Here is a 20,099-nt window from a genome sequence, read left to right on the forward strand (position 1 = left end):
TACAGTCTAGTTGATACTTCCAGTCATTGGCCACTTGTTTTGTCCACAGGCCAAACTTGAAGGATCTTTAAACATTACAGCTTTCACCAGACTAGCATGCCTCAGCTAACAATTACAGCTTCACAAGGATATCATCAGATGGAACAGCGATATGATGCTGTGGATGTTTATATCGCAGTTTCCGTCTTGATTTCCGTCTTTTTCCTCCCGTACCATCCAGTAAACCTGGCTCACAGTGAATGCAGAAACGTGTCTAACTTGAAGCTTGAGGTGTCTGTGATGTGTTATTTGCAATGGACCTTCAGTGGCCTCTCAAATTAGAGGATTGAATTGGTGTGATGAGACCTTGCGCCCTGTGTTGCCTATTAGGATTTAAAATATTCTCGCTGATCTGCCTCGACTGTGGATCCATCCTGCTGTGATCCAATAAACCCACTTTCTTACCAACTGACATTACGCTGGTTTCCATGACGATGTGTCAGTTTTAAGATTAGATTAAGTCAGATTTGCTTATTTTAAAAGCCATCATGCCTCTGGAGGATTAGAATAATCAACACGGCACATGATTCAATGCAGCGCACACAGATAAAGAGAGCAGGGTATAGATTCTGTAGATATTCGGCAAATGAGAAGCAGAAAACATGCGAGGGGTTTCCTCTGATGTGAAGTTTAATCTTAATCTTAAATGTAAACTTCACAGATGTGTGTAGCTATGAGTGCTATTACTCAGTTTTACAGAATGTTTTATAGTCTTTCAACTCGTCGTTCTGATTTTTGTTCAGACCCATCAGCAACCTTTTTTCCCAACCACTCAGGAGGCTGACTTCCTGCTCTGTACAGTCTGTGGAAACAGACAGCAGACACACAGTGAGGAAGTACATAGTGAGCACAGGGAAGGGCAGGAGTAATACCTGTTCCAGGTGGCTGGAAACACAAACTTAACACAACTTTTTGTCATAGCACTTTGCTGTACCTTCATATTTTTAAGGAGCTTGACCCCGTCTAACATATTTTTTAGCTGCTCTTTGTAACTAAACTGTTCAATAACATCAGGCCATCATCATCCTTAATTTGAACTTTATGTACATCCATAAATCAGTGCTTTGTGTGTAGAAAGGTGATGGGGACAGTTTTTGAATTTAAGCTTTCTTACTATGTTTAAGCAAAAACAGCCCAGTGTATGTTTCTGTTACCCACCCATGTGAGGAGGAATACAGCTTGTAACTTATTTCAAGCAGGTGTGGTTTACCCTTCTGTGTTATTAAGGTTACTTAATCTAAAGTAAGAAAGGTTAGAATGTAAAACTGTTAATTAATGTTAATGCATAAAGCCAAACTAAAGACCGACCTTTTTGACCTGGCTTTTATTTGAATTAATATTAATTCTGCTCACACCTTTTACCTTTTTTAATTACTTATTGTACTTTTTATGTATGTTTGTTTGTTTTTTAAATCTGGTTTTATTTATTTTTTTATTTGTGTGTGTGTGTGTGTGTGTGTGTGCCTGTGTGTAACTATGCTAGGGCTGTTTTGCATATGTTGTTCTATAAAGTACTTTGAGCTGCAAAGTTGTATAAAAAGTAGTAGTAACTGCATTAACGTGGCAAATCTCCATTAGCGAGTTACTGTGTATCGCCCCATGCGTGGGGCTGCATGGCGTCAACGCGTTAGCGCGGTTAGCTCGTTAACACGTTGACACCGTGCAGCACCACGCACTGGGCTGGCGTTAGCGTCATTTTAACAAGATTAATGCTGACAGCACTAATAAAAAGTACTATTTCATAGTAGGGCTGCCACAATTAGTCGACTAGTCATGATTACGTCGACTATCAAAATCAACGAGTTTAATAGTCAACGTGTTGTTTGAAGCTTTGTAAGATCCTGAAAGACGCAGGAATAAGTAGTAGGATTTGGGAGTGTAATAATGGACTAAAACAGAAGACTGCATCTACAAGGATGCCAGCTGCTGTTAAATGCCGAAGAAGCAGTCTCCGGTATCGTAGCTGTGTCCAAATTCAGGGGCCGCATCCTCCTGAGGCCGCGTTTGTAGGCCGATAACGTTACAGCGACACAACGAAGGCTCTCCAAATTCGAAGACTCCTCCAAATGTGTTCTCCTTTCCCTAGATTTGAAGGATGGGTCGGGTGTATCCTTTGCGGCCCTACAGCTCAGCCCGTTCCAGTTTCCAACAATGGCAGCAGCTACTTAGTTTTAATATTACTCTTTCTGGGTCACAAAATAAACTTTTAAGATATTTTCAGGCGAGGATGTAGCTGTGTAAACTTCAGATATCTGTTTGATTTATCAAGACATCACATATTTGCAAAAGTGCTCCGACATTTTAGGAGACATCTGTTACCCACCAGCTAGATAGCTGACTGGGTGGTCAAGGCTCACTAGAGCCAGCGAGAACACCGGACTCCCGGCAAATCGTTTCCAAACCCACCGCTGTCTTTCGCTACTCAGGTTAAACATGATATATAAGTCACTTAGATAACTTAAAAATGTTATGGTTTGGCTTTTTTCAGTATTTTATTTGTTTGTGAATGAATCCGTTTGGCTGAGATTAAAGTTAAACAGAAGTGTGAGATGGTCGAGAATTTAATCCAGTGTCCTGTTATATTTTAGATAGCAAAGAACAGACGGCTGAGTTTATTAAACCCCACCGAGACAATCTGCAAATTCCATTAAAAGTTTAATAAAATATCATCTTGTCTTTATTTTTAGTTAGCACATATCTTAAATACTTCAAGCTGTAAGCTAATGATAGTTATATAAGCGCAGATGCATGCTGATGCAATAAGCTGTACTTATGTCCAATGGATGCATGATCTGATTAGTCGACTAATAATTGGTGACTAGTCGACTATCAAAGTAATCATTTGTGGCAGCCCTATTTCATAGATACGTGCTGGATTGATAAAGTTATGCATTCTTATCACACTAAAAGTTTCTATCCAAAAATATTGTTTTCATCTATTTTATTCATGTTATGAATGTTTCTGGTTTGTGCAATATATCAATTACATATGATAGTTTTATGGCCTTATAGAAAAGCTTTATTTTCATTGACCTTGCCAAATAAAGCAGTGTGAGGCAACTGTTGTTGTGATTTGGCGCTATACAAATAAAACTGAATTGAATTGATTAGGTGAGAAAGTTATCAGAGAAAACTGCTCATCCAACCTTAAAGTCACCATTGACTTCCTCCATTTGTTCAGTCCCACACTTTTTTCTTAAGAGTTTGTTTTATTGTCCTTTTTTAGTTGACTTCCAAAATCATACACATCCGGCGGACATGAGGCAACGGTAGAATTTGTGCTTATTAGTAAAACCAGTGTTCACTCTTATTCTGTTGTTATTCTGTTTTTGGTCATTGCCATGCTTTTAACCACTGCACTCTGTTTACCAGCTATTTGATAAATGTGTCTGTTGATCATTACTCTCCTCAAAAGCTGAACGAAGAGAAAAGCTCTGAGCAACACCTCACTAAGCGTCAGCTGCTTATCAAAAATATTGACGAGGATTTCAGAGTATTTTGCCTTCATTCGCAGAATTTATCACTCGTTTTTTCTGCATTTTTTGTGTGAAATTAACATTTTGGAGGGAATATTGTAACTCTTAGTAATAAAAGCTGTTGACTGAGGATATTACATGTTTTCCGATGAGTCCTTCATTTCCAGGTCATTACTGAGAGCTATCCAATTTCCTGCAGTTTTAAATGAGTAGTGTTATTGTATGATCCTGATAATCTCTTTTTCAATGGATTTCCTGCAGAAATGATCACGCAAAGACACTGACCTATTTTTCTCCTTTGGGAACCTGTGAAACAGCCAGATGCTTCAGGTGCAGCTACTGTAGCTTCACTACAACAGAATTAAACAGAAAAAACAATACCAATGACAAACCTCATTCGTCATTGTCAGCTAATCAGCTTTATAGATCTGCACACTTGCAATTTTACACCAGAGCTCGGGGAAAAATCAATTGTAGAAGAGACTGAGATACGAGCTCCAAGTGCAGCAGAGGCAAAAACCACAATACTGCACTTTCAGTCAGGAGCATGGACTGTATATAAAAAAATATACAATCTCTGGTAAGGAGCATGACAGTTTTGCAAATAGGAGTCCTCACTCCCATGTCAAATTTCTAGCATTTTAAATACAAAATTACATCACCGATACTTTTAAATACTGATACTTTGACAGTTTTGTTTATTATTTTTAATAAAGGCCTTTTTCTTAGAAACCAAACCAATATTTTAACAAATTTCCAAAAAGAATTTCAAATAAATATTTCCATGTAAACCTGGAAATGATTCAGAAAATTTGGAGACATTGCTCTTGAACTTGTAACCACCACCGAAATGTCTCCAACCTGACCAAAAGAAGTAACTCTGCATTCTTTAGGCACCTGTGTAAAGAGCAGCAGTTCTCTGCCTTGTCAGTGTCAGAGGTCAGAGGAGAGATGGAGAAAGGACAGATTGCTGGACTACAGCAGCATCCCACACTGGGTTCCACTGCTGTCGGCTAAGAACAGGAAACTCAGCCTACAGTTTACATGGGTGCATTAAAAATTGGAAAAATTTTGCTTGGTCTGATGAGTCTCAATTTCTTCTACTTTCAGTAGAGTCGAGTCCGAATTTGGTGTAAACATCATGAAAGCATTCATTCTGCCTTGTGTCCAAGGTTCTGGCTGCTGCTGGTGTATCAACTGAGCATCATATAAGTACACAGCCTGCCTGACTATTGTTGCTGACCGTATCCATCCCTTTATGACCCCAGTGTACCATCTTCTGATGGCTGCTTCCAGCAGGATAACACACCGTGTTGCAAAGCTCAAATCATCTCAGACTGGTTTCTTGAACGTAGCAGTGACTGAATGACTGTACCCACACTCACAGCCTCCCCAGTCATCACAGAAGATGCACATCATACACATGCAGTCGACAAATCGGCAGCAACTGTGTGATGACAAGAGGGCCAACCCGCTACTAGCAAGGTGTACCGATTAAAGTGGCTGGTGATACTGATATTAATGATATATTGCAATGTGAACAGTGAACCCACAGTCATCTAGTAATCCCAGTCCCTAAAAACATGCATGTGGATCAATACCTGCTTTTGCTGGTTATTTGAGTAATTTGACCAAATAACCACAGATTTAAATTAAACACATTTTTATTTGTTGTTGTTGTCGTGTCATATCTCTCGGATAAATCTGTTACTGTTTGTATGAAACAGCTGATGTCTGAAACAACCGTTCTGCCTCGTGGAATACCTCAGGGATCCCTTTTGGGTCTGATTCTCTTTAAATTAGATGGCATATCAGCTTCTTCAGACTTTTCGGTTCAATCATGTTGGTGTCAAAGGCTGAACTTGAGATGAATTTTCATGCTTTTATCTCATTGTATTTGGAATTTTGTAACAGTCTTTTTCCTTCAGACTTTAAGACTGTGCAGAATCCTGTCACAGAACTTTTAACTGGTGCCAACAGAAGATCACTCACCACTCCAGTTTTGACTTCTCTTCATTTTTTACCAAACATTTGAGAATTAATTTTAAATTTTTAGTTTTAACTTTTAAGACCTCCATGGTGGATCTCCCCAGTCAATCTCCAACCTGCTGAAACCTCAGCCTTTTTGCTGCTGGCCCTACTAACAGTTCTAAAACTTGTGGGGATCGGATTTTTCAGGCAGTTTTACAAAGGTTGTAGAATTCTCTTCTGCTCTCTCTACACAGCACAGACACTACTTCCTCTTTTAAAGAAGCAGCTGAAGACATTTTTATACAGTCAAGCGTTTAATCAGCCTGTTTTTTATGTTGAATTATATTATGCTTTACATTGTTATGATATACTTTTAGCTAACTATTGTAACCTTTCTTGCTGATGTGCATTATATAGATTTTGTTCCCTTGCAGATGCATTACGTATCTTGCCTCGAGCCATTACTAATGCTTTATGCAAATCCAGTGTAGGAGGCCATGAATGAAGTTAGTTTGGATAAAGCGGTGCTCTCAACAGATGTTGTTTTCTGTACACTTTGAGTTTACGAAGGGCTTGGTAAATATTTAATGACAGCATTAATGGCGAATGGAAGACTTGTGGAAAATGTTAATAGAAGTCATTCATCAAGCATGTTTGAAAACAATTAGCAGTTCCCTCACAGTTAATGTTTTTTGTTAATTGAAACCCTATTAAATCAAATTGCTATCAGGCAGGATCATAATTTTGTTAGCCTTTCTACTTAAAATGATTATGTGTGTTAAAGACAGGAAAAGATTCAGGCTAGCATGACACCAGAGCAGAAATGGAATCATTAACCCATCGTTAACCTCACATGATCAATTGTAAAAGCGCTTCCAGGCTCTGTGTGCAGCTCGTGAAGGTCAGACGTAACATTTAGATGGACTCACTACCTTATTGAACCAAAGCTTTCATTTAATCTGCTTTATTTTTGCCTCTGTCTTCATCCCGGTCTTTTCATTAGCAACCATCCACCTCAAGACAAATGTTGCTCCGGGTGGCCCTAGGTCTGTCTGCACAGGGTATCCATCATTAGGATGTGACATGCAGTGCCAAGGGTCACACACACATATGCTCTGTGTATTTGCAGATGGATACCCACAAGATGAAATGATTTACAAGTGGAGGAAGAACTCTGTGGAGGCGGCTGACCAAAAGTCCTGGCGTCTGTACCAGTTTGATTTTATGGGTCTGAGGAACACTACAGACGTCATAAAGACTACAGCAGGTAAAGAAGCACAAATTCATCTGTTTAACATTCGTAAACATGCTGCTAACAAGCTGGAAATGGGTTGATATTTGGAGTTGGCGCACATTGAGACGGTGCCGCTTCATTTCCACTCCTTCATTCTTTTATTGTGCAACAATTTGTGTTACGAAATCATGTTTAGCCAAACTGTTTGGAGACTAATTTGGGATATTAGATGACTATCGTACTCAGAAAAGAAACGGCAACAATAATAAGAAATTCTGGCAAGAAACAACAGATAAAATATTCACAGGATTTTCACTGCCTTCTACTCCCACTGCGGGATTTCATCCAGTTTGTCAATGAAAGATTACTTCTTTCTGTTTAAACTGCAAAGTCAAACTCTTGTTGTCCCTCGGAGGTCCCTACTGAGATAAATACATATTCATTAGTTAGACCACTTACTGTTATCTTCTTGTTTACACTGAGATTACAAACAGTAAAGGTCCCCAAAATACAGCTCTTTATTTCTCCATCTGTCATCAAATACAGTTCACTGAACCCATTTTAGCCCAGTGGTTCCCAAAGTGGGTGAAGATGACCAGAGGAAAAATATATAAGTACATAATACATATACTCATCAATTCCTCGTGGAGTGGTAAAGTAACTGAAAAGTCTAACAGGAAATAGAGGCTGTTCACCTTCAAACTAAAAGCTGCAGCGTTTGAAACATGTTGGTTTCAAAGGCACTTTTTCTGTTTCTGGTTTGATTTTTGTTTTGTTTTTCTTTCACAACCAGTTGGTGGTTAGTTGGCAAGTGTTTGCAGACTAATTGGCATCATCTTGTAAACTATGGATGACCGCAGCAATCAATGAAAAGAAGTTTGTGCAGCATGTTCCCAGCTGCAGCCAGCAGCCACTCACCAGCTGTGCTGGGTGTGCACATTTTTCACCAACCAGACCCTGGGTGTCTCCGACTGAGGTCCAGGACACCATTATCATACTCGCATCTAGAAGGTTTCAAAGTATGGCAAACTAGCTACTGTAGCAGCTTATTAACGTTAGCATACTTTCTCGCCAATGCTGTCAAAGTCCTGTGTGAAGCCACGTGACACGTACTTGGTGGACTTGGTACTTGAGATCGAACATAACTGTTTGGATTTCCACTGGAAAAAAATCAATTTCCATAACGTGTTAAACTTCCATAACTTTTTTAACTAAAATAAAGTGTCATGGGGCAGCTGCTGTTGTGCATCAGTACCACAGAAGTAAAACAGCATTCATGCTGAAATGTGTTCACAGGCTTTCAGAGGCGTTGAGGACCCTCTCATTTTTTTTAGATTTGTTACAGTCTGCTGACATGATGGCAGTAAAAAAAAAGTTATTTTTTCATATTCATAAAATTGTTACATGTAAAAATGTTTAATTTCAGCCCTACTTGACTTCAATAATGTTGCCAGTTACTGTAGGAACAGTGAACGTCTGTGCCCACAAACAGTTTTTGATTCTGCCAGTGTCATCCTATTTTTTTTGGGGGGGGGGGACATTTTCGATGAAGCTCGCTTCTCACTGCCTTCATTTTTCACGTTTGTTTTTCTGCTAGTCTATTCCTGTGTGGTTGGGAGGTGAGGCTGATGTCACTAACATGACAGTAAATGAAACAGTTTGGAATTACTTTACCACAGACGCTGATACTAAAATACAGAAAAGCAATTACAGAGTGTAAACGGATGAAAAGGTTTTACCCCCAAAAAAATGACAATGATGTATTTGTAGTATCGAAAACGGGGTCTGATGTTATGTCAGCAAATTTCTTTTTGGGCGTAAGTAGTTAACTTCATGGATTATCACTGACTGAAAGCATAACTTTTTCTAATGTATTTCAGTGTTCCTCTCAGTAATATTAAACATCGGCTGTAGAGAGAAATAATTTATAAGGGCCCGCATTCACAGGAAGCTGTATGTGATCTGCATAAGGCTGACTCAGCTCTTGTATTTTTAGAAATGCTATACAGTACTGTTCAGAGGTTTTCGGCTCTTAAAATTAAGTAAAAACTCTTCCAAAAGTAAAGATACTTCATACAACATGCAGTAAGCAGAAATAAAATGAGGCAGGTAATTTGTTCCGAGCATCTTGTGGAACTTTCTGCAGCTGTTCTGTGGATTTAGTCTCCGTGTTTTGTGTCTTTGTGTAATCCATGTGTAATCTCTGTGGTGTCGTATTCAGGGGTTTGTGCGCAGGCAAATAATTCACAAGCAGCTGTGAGACTCTTTTCAAAGGCATACTGAGGAAAGTTTCATTACTCACTTTAGAAATACCTGAAAGGCAAAAGAAATTCTCAATATTCACTTACCAGATTTCTTCTGGAGGCGTTCATTTATCATCCGAGCGAAGCAATTTATAATACATCTATATAGGTGCCAATATAAATTTGATAATTAGGAACAATCTCTCAGAACATTAAACTTTAATGAAGTTAAATTAATGGCAAAAACCATCAATAAAGAATTTTATATGACCAGACTGCCATTATTTGTCACGTATCTAAATGTCCTTATCCATGTTCACAGTGATACTGCCCAATGAGGGCAACTACACTGACTGTGATGCTTAGAAATAGAGGCTCACTGCACAGTGCTGCCTATATTAGATTAAACAGTAGAATTACCTAATCTTGTTATTTTTAATGACTGACAGATTACATGTTACTCCCCGCTGCCTGCCTGCTGTCTTTAAAGACATGTAATTGTCAGGCAGGTGGAAAACAAAGCGATGATTATGATTCTGGTCTGTTGTTCTTGTGTTACCCCATCTCACAGTTCCACCCGGCTACATGTGCAACAGTATCTTTTCATTTGCCATGGTTAAAAAAAAAAGTTGATAATTGTTACTTTTTTAAAAGGTATTGGATTATTACTTAATAATAAATTAATTAATTTATTACAGTTCTCATTACAATAACTCTGCATTTTTCTGTAACATGGCCTAAAAAGTCATTATCACATAATTACAAATTAACAGTGTAAACCTGTCTACACACACAAAAATAAATAAATAAATAAATAAATCAGCCCCCAAAAAACTTCAAAGTAATTAATCTGATGTGCAGGTAGAAATGCAGACTACATTGCTCATCATCACACACTGGTTTTTGGTCAAGTAGTCAATATTAATCCTACAGGATCTGTGTTGGAGAGCCAGCACTGGTTTCCATCCAGTCTATACTGGGCCATAATTGGACAGATTAGGCAGCCAAACTGTGTATTTAACTTATAAAACCAGTATTTAATGCTATAGCAATATAAACATACTTAACTTATTTCTACATAATCTGTTCATAACTATTCCACCATTTATACTACCCTTATCTGTATATAATCTGCTCTTAAAGCATTTTCTGCTCTTGCACTTCTGATTAGATGCAAACTGTATTTCGTTACCCTGTATTTATACATGTGTAATGACAATAAAGTTGAATCCTAATCCTAATTAGAAATTTATGTTCAAATCATATACAAATATTTTATTACTGCACCAAATCTAAAGGACTAAAGTAAAACCACAGACAGCATACAAGAAATCATGTATTGGCTCGTGAAGTCTCATTATGAAGCCTCGATAGCAGCTTTTTTGCCATTGCCATCTTTGCGTTTTGAAACCAGATGTGATAAGGGGAACGGGAAATGGGAAGTCCTTAGCCAGTGAGCATACCCTGGATAATCTTCCTCGTGGAATGATCAAAATGTACAAAATGAACTTGATGTTTTAATCAGCATAACCTGAAATAAGTTACTGAGCCCATAAACCACAAACAGTACTTATTTATATAGAAAAAGAAAGTCTTTTTGCAACAATGGATCACGCCCCTCTGGTGGCCTTTAAAATGAATGCATGTTTAGGGCACTTTTGATATACTTTTTAGACCACTTTTTTTTTTTTACACTGTCTGTAGTTGAAAAACAGTTTGCACATTTAAACAGAACTTGTGTAACTCGTGTACGATAAGTGACCTTAAAGGTTATTTTATTGTTTTTTTAGACATTTGTAGACTTTTCCACAATCTTTGTCAGCTTGCATTCTTTGGCCAGATTTACTAACGCCTTGCCCCAGCACAAACTGGGTTTTGGCATAACATTTTTTTCTCTATTTACAGAGTACAGTAACAAGATCTTGTTTATGGGAAGTCACATAAGGTTTGCGATATGTAGTTTACGGTTAATTGCACCAGTATTTAACATGTGTTATTTTTTGCACTTAATATCAAAATGAAATAACCACACCTACCATATGAGCGCTGTTGGGGGATTTGCACGCTGTACTGCCACATTTAGTAAATCTGACCCACTGTGTGGAATTTTTTACATGATCAGTACAACTGATTGAACCATCCAGAAGTTTCACATGGTTGTTATTTTCACACACAGGCGACTACGTGGTGATGACTGTGTACTTTGACCTGAGCAGAAGAATGGGCTACTTCACCATCCAGACATACATCCCCTGCATCCTCACTGTGGTTTTGTCCTGGGTGTCCTTCTGGATTAAAAAAGATGCCACTCCAGCCAGAACAGCTTTAGGTACAGTGGACTGGTGGCACCTGAGGGTCTGTCTTTAAAGGAACAGTACTGCACCGCATTAAATACATGCAAATACTGCAGGAAGCATTACTTCAACATCCTATTTACAACATTTAAGTTTGCATTTCTTGGTTATGTGTTTTTGCTCTGAAGAGGATTCATCTTTATTTGCTTCTCAGATATTTTTCACTAAAATCACTCCATCTGTCTGCTGTTTTATTTTATGCCTTTTCTCTTTCGTGCATGCTCTCTGTTGTTGTGCAGTCCTGTGGAACATTTTTTGTGAAGGTAACAACTTTTATTTTCTCTCTTTTTCTCCATTATTCACGTCTGAGTGAGGAAATATTGGCCCAGCCTTCAGTTAAGGGATTGGACAAAATGCTGAGTTTATCCACTAAAATTTCAAATTTATAAGCCTTCTAAATGTAGCTGTGTAAGCTGTTTTTACCACTGTTGTGTGAAATTATATTTTTGCTGATGAATGTGCTGTTATTGGAGCTAAACAGGAAAATGCTACAGCTCGGTGTCACAAGGCTCCCTGTATCGCCCACCGTCACCGTGTTCGATACTGTACGCTCACACAAAGTTAGAAAATGAACGAGTGCTTTTAATCTGCCATCTTTGCTCTAAAGCATGCCGATCAATCGCTTGCAAGTCGGGAGGAAGAACGAAGATAATGAATGGATCTTAGATGTAAGCTGATTGTAAATGTATCTGGCAAGCCAGGCCAGTGTGGGAGTAAAGATAAAGCCCCTTTAGGCCTCAGTCAAGGTCAGCGAACATTTCAGTTCACTTACACACTTACACTTCTAACTTTGTTTAATAGCATGCTTATACCTTATGAACATTTCTTTACAGAACCTCATAGTTTCACATTTTAAGCTGTCAGTAAAAAGTAAAATGCCTCCGAGACGTTCCTCTCATCAAACCTGCTGTTCATGCTGTTGTTTAGAGGAAAAACTCTGTCACAGCATCAGCAGAAGCCAGGTAAGAGTAATCACTGTGGCAAGCAGAGGCTAAAGGAAAAGTGCGAGATGTCCGCCTGAAATAGATGGGGCCAGCTTGTTACCATAGGAACCTCAGTGAAACAGTAACGGATGGGTTTTTTTTTTCCTTTAAAGGCATCTCTTTAAAGCTCACAGAGGAGCGAGATTGGAGAGCGAACAAATGAAATTATTCAGAGATGCTGGAGGGATAGACGTCTTCATTATATCTAATTAATTCATCGTTTGTCACATAAATGACACACTTGGCTTCTAACACGACTAAATAGCACAAGCAAAATAAAATAAAGGCCTACTGTAACTAAGCCATGAAAATTAATAGGAAAATATGAATTAATACAACATTAGAAATAACTGTGTGTTTGGAGGACTGCACGTAAATACGCTTCTGTCATTTTTACATGGGACGAATTCCCAGAAGTGTTGCTCATTATCATTATTCATGCCCATCAGTCGCATCAAACCCCAAACACAAGTGTTGTTGTTGATGTTGACAAAAACACAAAGTGACTCAGTCACCTTCTTTGTCACTTTTTTGTTTTTACGTGCTGTTAGTATGATTGACCATGATTATTATTATTTATAATACAGAGGAGGTACAGGGGTTAGGAGAGTCTCCTCACAACATGAGGTTCCTGAGTTGGAACTCTTCATGTGGAGTCTGCATGTTCTCCTTGTGTGGGTTTTCTTTGGCTACCCTGGCTTCCTCCCACAGTCCAACGACATGCATGTTAGATAAATTGGTGATTCTGAATTGGATTTGAATGGTTCTCATTGTCCTTCTGTTAACCTTGTGATAGATAGACTGGTAACTGGGTTGTACACCTCTCACCTGGCGACAGCTGGGATACGCTCCAGCCCCAACCCACCCACACCTGCCTTACACCCCATAAATCGAGAAGGAGCTAGGAAAATATACAGAACTAAAACAGCTTGTTACAGACAGAGGATGAACTGAGAGGCTACACCTGTTTTGAACACGCACAGCTACTCTAGAGTCCAATACTATATATGTGGAGCTGGTGATCAGCACTGTAAGGCAACTTTAACAAACGGGTTCTTTGCTTGTGGTGATCTGTTGTGTTTAAAGCAACAGTATCACTGATCTCTTCACTGCTACCACCTTGTCTTTGTGTACTCATCAGGGTTTTCAGTGCTGCACTTTCATTGAAATGAAACCATCAGTGTTTTCTTGCATCTCAACGTCTAATGTGATCATAAAGGATCTCGAGGCAAACACCTCAGAGATGTGTCGATGTTTATGTCGATGAGAATTCTCTCGGGTTGTGTAATCCTCGTCCTGCCTGGCTTTTGTCGGACTGTCTGAAACACTGAACACGCAATGCTTTTTGTGTTGTTTTTCCACAGTTATTGTTATAATTCTGCATCACCAGCTCAAGTGTCCATAGAGATTTTAATGTCGGCATTGTATCACTTTATAGTGATGTGGTTAGCAAGAGCAAACAACAAAACTCAGTTTGGACCAAAGTCATTCAAAGTGGAAACAGATCCAAAAAACTTGTGTTTGACTGAGACGACTTTTGTTTGTCCTTCAGGTATAACCACAGTTCTGACCATGACCACTCTCAGTACCGTGGCCAGGACATCACTGCCCAGAGTGTCTTATGTCACCGCCATGGACCTGTTTGTCACCGTCTGCTTCCTGTTCGTCTTTGCTGCTCTGATGGAGTACGCTACGTTAAATTACTACTCGTACAGCGTTCAAAGACCCAGCTACATGGAACCGAAAAGACTGGTGAGCTAGTTTGTGTATTTCAAACAGATGTGTTAAATAGTCTCACTGAGTTAGGTCGGTGAACTATGAGGAAAACGGTAAAATGTAGATCGAGGTGATGCCTTTATGCACAGGATTATTGTCACATGTTAGAAAAGTAGCTTTTTTCTGATAGTGCTTCAGTTCTGTTATCAAAGGATTGAAGTAAGAAAAGTGCTCAGAGATGAGATGATGTGATGGTGCCTTATCTACGCACTTTGATAGGACCATATTTTACAGGACAGGCGGGCCATCAAATAGTCCACCTCATGTCCTGTGCTCTCATCTTACACTTAGTGTCGCACATGAAAATGTTTCCAGACACTGTTAGTGGACACACAACAGACTCAGATGTTCTTTTACTTTGTCCACTCATGTCAGCAAAGTATCTACACGAAGCATGTAGTGCATATTTCAGCCTCTTTTATCAGCATCATGATTGCAGTGTGAAAACTTTGGCTGTCAGATTTTTAGACATTATTTCTGACAGCTTGCAGATTAATCAACAGGTGGAAAGCTGTTTGACTCAGAGAATTTTACTCTTTCATTTTGCTTCAAAGTTTCCTTGCAGGGCAGGTTATTATGAACGATTATTTAAAAAAATAGATATAAAGACATTTTAATTCGGGCTTTAAGAGGCTACTGCCCGTGTTATGGCAAAAATGATTTACTGCCACTGCTGCACTCACTATTTCCCTCTTGGAGAACATGTAGATATTAGACATGTTAAGAGTGTGTCGAGACTGAGCTGCCCTAACAAGGGCACAAAAACACACAGTCGAAAACCATAATCAATGGATATAAAGACGTAAAGTTATTTTGCCTCAGAATACTTTAATCTTACTGAGACTAAATGGCTACCTATTGGACTTCAGATCTGTAATCATCAAACTTTCTGGACAATGTTGTGCTTTAAAAACTTCTAATGTGATGGGGGGAAAGCACTTGGTACTCAAAAGACTTCTTGTATTTTCAGAACTACTCAGTCCTCGATGTGAGACCTCCTCCACACACAGTCATCGCTTTAAACAACTCCATGTACTGGCAGGAATTTGAAGATGCTTGTGTCTACGAGTGTCTGGACGGAAAAGACTGCCAGAGCTTCTTCTGCTGTTTCGAGGAGTGTAAAGAAGGCGGATGGAGGAGAGGCCGCGTCCACATAGATGTACATGAACTGGACGCATACTCCCGCGTTTTTTTCCCCACCTCCTTCTTACTCTTCAACATCGTCTACTGGGTAGGCTATCTCTACCTTTAGCACACTGAGGGTGCCTGCTTGGTTTCAGGAGATGGACAGTGCAGCTTAACAGAGGTAATTCAATCTGAATAAAAGGTAACACCAAATAAACTCTTTCCTGTGGACCCTGAAGCAGTTACCTGGAGATGAAAACACAGTCAGGAGGACTGTGCGTTTGTGGTGTGCGTGTGTGTGTGCGTGTCTGTGTGTGTGCGCAGCCCTGTGCCTGGCAGAGATTTCAGCCTCAGTGACTTCAGGTATGAGAATACATCACAATAGTGACTCTCTTCATATGCTGTACACAGAGGGATGTCAGGATGGACTGTGCACTAACGACGACTTGAAGACGAAGAAGAAAATGTGTCCCAGACTCCTCAGTCAGGAGGATGGCTTGTGTTGTAGGGAATGCTTTTATCCAGCCATCAGTCAGATCCAGATGATGAAAATCCAAGGACGTTCAAACCATTCATAGTGCCTTCCTCTGGAGGGGTAGATACTATCTGCTACAATAATCAGGGAATAATGATTTATTAAGAAAAATAGAAGAGCCTGGTTTTGACTGATTATGGCTATTCTCATTCAGAACCCCATTTAAAAAATGGCCATTTCTTGGAAAACACAAAGGATTATTAGATTCTTATCACTTGATTATGACTTTCAGCCACTAGACATGGCTCATCCCTCCTTCGTCACAACACTTTGAGTTCTCTGTATGTTATAAAGATCAAGCTGGTAAATGGACGATTCAAATGAACTTGACAGCCAAGATAACAGCGTGTGCTTTACTGGTATATTTTTATTACATTTTATGGTGTTAAACCAATTCTTTCAATGGTTCTTTATACTGTTTGTGTTACTATAGTAACAAGTCAAACTGTGGGTTTTACTTACTCTACACCGGGGGGGGGGAAGGAAAATTAAATTACTGAAGAAAAGTCTGTCTTTGGTACAAAAAACCAGCCAACAGAGATCAACAACCACATGTATGTGCTTATGAAAAAATACTTTCCTTTGAAAGAATACTTTTTCTATATTCTGCGAAATACACCTGTTGAATTTCTTGTATTAGATAAGAAGACTTCCTCCAGGACCTATATATAAATTTAGAGGTCCCAGCTGGATCGTTTAGCTTAGCATAAAGACTACCTTCTTGGAGTTTATGACTTTGGCCTCCCTGCAATTTGGTTTTTGCACATACGAGAATAAGTCTACTCTGCTTCACTTAGTTTGGCAGGACCAACATCAGTCACACCAATAAATCTATAGGAACATGACAAAGATGTGGCTTCAGTTAAAATTATCCCATTTAACTCTATAACACTAATGTGCAGTTCTGTAACATTAGCTTTGAGTATAAAACATACTTTCCATCAAAATATATTAAAGTACAACAATACATAACAAATTGAAGTACTCTTCTTTTATTTCCCCTTATATATGATCTAATGAAATAAAATGGCTCTAGAATTAGTCAAAAATGTAGGAATCATTAAAAAAATGAATTAAAGAGCTTGTTTTTTGGTCCACCCAGTCCTGAGACATGTGAGCCTTGTCCGGTGAAGGCACAGTCTCCCTGCATTACAGAAAACTCTGGGCGAGAGAAACACAAAAGCGTTTATTCTGAAGGGAGAAAATGATCTGCTGAATATAATTTTTTTTATTCTTTTTATCATTTAAATTCTATTGGAAATTACCACTAAATGATATTTATTCATTGTGTGAGTTAAAATCACCCAACATTAGAGTTCTTGGGTTGAATTTAAATAAATATTCCTGGTACAAAATAAAGTATGTCATAAAAAAGTAAAACTTTATCAACCTTTAATGCAAGAAGGATCTAATAAAGCTATGCCAGCACCAGATTAATAATATGCAGTTATTAACACAAATAACATTTATAATATCCAGGGATGCTAGGCCTGACCTAGACTCATTTTAAGTTCCCACCAAAACAATAAAAACCAGCTTCCCTCTTATCTAATAAAAACCCAGAGACAGCACAGACAAAATATACAAGACTGCAGCCTACCAAACAGTAGCATAAAGCATATAACAATAACATAAAAGAGCTTAAATAATACAACAGGTCAGGTTATAACAGGCCAAACGAAACCCAGAACCTGCTTCAATCAATCATCTAACTCTGGACATGGAGGCAAAATATTCTAGAATGTGTAATTATTCTTTTAAAAGAAACCTTAGCAGTGAGTTGTTGCTGATCAATGTGAGTCACACATATGGAATGAACATGGAAGTTTTCTTTTACATTTGCAGTAAGATGTGGAGGCTTTGGGGGTGGAAAATTTGGGGTTAAATGTATTTACAGGCAGCAGGCGCAACAAAACTGTTTATGTCTACCAGCTGGATTGTCACAGATTGGGCTCCTTTGAGATGAAACACCCTGGGAGCCGAGGCAGCCATGCTTATAATGGAAGTGTTCTTTTTCTACATGAGCATATTCACACCGTGTATTGGCGTCACACAGCAGCCACTCCTTAGCACACACTAGATAAAGTAACTAGGCAAAGAATAGTGTTTGCTCTGCTGTTTAACTAATGCCTAGGTTCAATGTAATGGGTGTCACTGGTACATAATTGTAGGCACAAATATAATAATCCTGCTTATTACAATCACCAATCTCTGTTTGCATGCAATAAACAGTTACAATTACGCTGAAGAGGCTATGATACGTTAGAAATAGAGTTATAGTTTTAATATGGACTGTTTGTATCATAATTTGATTTCCGTGTTTCCACCTGGCATTAGCGACCGTTGAATTGCCTTAGCGTAGCCCACCCTGAGCTGAGACGAACACCAGAAAGATGTATTTACCTCTGATAAATAACCTCAGCGTGGTTAAGACCTCACTTCAGCAACGGTTACTCCTTTGCTTTTGGCAGTAAACCAAGTCGGAACTTTTTATATCCCTTTTTCAGCTTTTTTCTTTTAATTATATTTGCTATGTTTGTGCCAAATATTTCACACAGGTGCCCTCTCATTTGTTTATTCAGACATGCCTGAGCAACCCTGAAATGGTTATTTTAATGTTTTAATACTGAGGAAACAGCACGGTGTGGTATGTTGGAAAAACTTGTACTCTACCAGGGTTGACACTGAGTTATGGTACAGGAACGCATACGTGAATAATGAATTCAAGGCTTTTTTAAATTTCTTTATTTGCTTCAGTTTAATTAAATGACATCTTAAAATGGGAAATGTCAATGTGCAAAAGAATATTGAAAGAAAATTTTCAGGATTTCCACACAGAAAAAGGGTCAACTCTGTCAACACTGGTGTAAAGTGCCGCCCACTATGCCAGCAGCTAAAATGAATGAAAATGAAAATGTTGGTTTGCGTGCTCAATGTGTTTCTTCAACAAACACAAAATGCTGAAAGCACTTCTTCTGTTCTCTTTGTTTCTCAACTTGAACAGCCACGTATCATTTTCTCTGTCCTAATTTGGGGGCAAAAATGTACTTTTATGATCCATGTTTGTGTTAGCGGAGCTGCCCAGATGTGACAGTGCCCCGACTCCCTTCTGCTGACACATGAAGGGCGATGCAATAAGATTTTCTGAGTGGTGCTCTACCTTACACTCTTACACTACATTACCATGTAAAGATGGAAAAAAAAAAACCCACACATGCTTCAGTTCTTCCTTCTTGGAGGCCTCGCTTTGCTTTTGTCAAACAGCTGATTGAAAGAAGGCGGACATGTAAAGGAGATCTCACGCTAGTTCTGTTTCTCCGGCACAATCACCAGGATTCACAAGTCGGTCAGTTTGTAACCTGCCAGATGAGATCTGCCTGTTCATGGACTCTCCACGCTTTGTATTATCAGGCAATAGAAACTAAAACAACAGAAACAGACATGGAAGTGGTATCATTAAACTCACTAAGTTACTGTGAGCTTGGCTCTGTATGATGTTCGGACGTTTCTGTAGGATCTGTGTATTGCTACTTATGTCAGAGCTCATCTCTGGACTGTACATAAAAATGGAAGATGCTCTTTAAACTGTAAATGTGAAGCCAAAATACTGGCAGAGCCATCTTGTTCTCATCATTTGTAACTGTGCAGTAATGACCTGGGTCTGGAAAACATGACAATTTACAATTAACACAGAGTATTTCATATTTTTATCACAACATTTCTAGTGAAAAATATTCTTAGGACGTAAGTAAGTTTCTGGCTGCACTGAGTCACTGAGCTCTTAGGTTGCTAGGTATAATATTAACAGTGACTTAGTTAGCCTTCAAAGTGTGAACATAACTGAGTGGGAAAAGCCTGTAAATAAAAGATGTCTGCCATCACCCATTGGATAGTGAAGCCTCGATCGAAGCCTTTTTTAAAAATAGCAGATGTCAAAAGCCAGACATTTACAATTACAGACAAATGATAAATTGTCACATTACACATTAAAATATAAATAGTTTTTTGTCCCTTTTGACTCTAATGTGTACCTTAATTTACAAAATCAACTTTTGTTGTATTCATGAAAGTTTTAAACTTTCAACTGAGACCATAAACTCATCAAAGTGTTTACTGAGCTCACAGTTTAAGGAAGTTGTCTGTGCACAACTTTAAAGCACTTTAGCATTAAGTGCATTTTCAGACCCAGATATGTACATTTTTTATATGCCGTCTATGGTTTGGTGACTCACATTTTGATGCCTTGATTTTGGCAGTGTGGACATCAAACTTGTTTTTGGAGAAGAAGCGAACAAAGCTGGAAGAGAGGGTAGAGTGCAGAGTTAACAGTTAACACTATAAAATACTACAATTTTACTTACCA

General features: G+C 38.7%; 1 protein-coding gene across 7 annotated transcripts in view; it reads left to right on the plus strand.

Annotated features, from left to right (window-relative positions):
* The window catches only part of gabrg3 (gamma-aminobutyric acid type A receptor subunit gamma3), a 79,470-nt gene extending 60,539 nt beyond the window's left edge, over positions 1-18,931 (plus strand). For all 7 annotated transcript variants that reach the window (XM_025903045.1, XM_025903046.1, XM_025903047.1 and 4 more), the window contains 4 exons: positions 6,616-6,753; positions 11,140-11,292; positions 13,853-14,052; positions 15,047-18,931. In XM_025903045.1, the coding sequence (XP_025758830.1) occupies positions 6,616-6,753; positions 11,140-11,292; positions 13,853-14,052; positions 15,047-15,328 (773 nt within the window). In that variant the 3' untranslated portion in view covers positions 15,329-18,931. The remainder of the gene's footprint in view (positions 1-6,615; positions 6,754-11,139; positions 11,293-13,852; positions 14,053-15,046) is intronic.
* Positions 18,932-20,099: the final 1,168 nt, after the last annotated feature.

Source organism: Oreochromis niloticus, linkage group LG23 (genome assembly GCF_001858045.2).
Source record: "Oreochromis niloticus isolate F11D_XX linkage group LG23, O_niloticus_UMD_NMBU, whole genome shotgun sequence".
In the NCBI taxonomy this organism is placed as follows: domain Eukaryota; kingdom Metazoa; phylum Chordata; class Actinopteri; order Cichliformes; family Cichlidae; genus Oreochromis; species Oreochromis niloticus.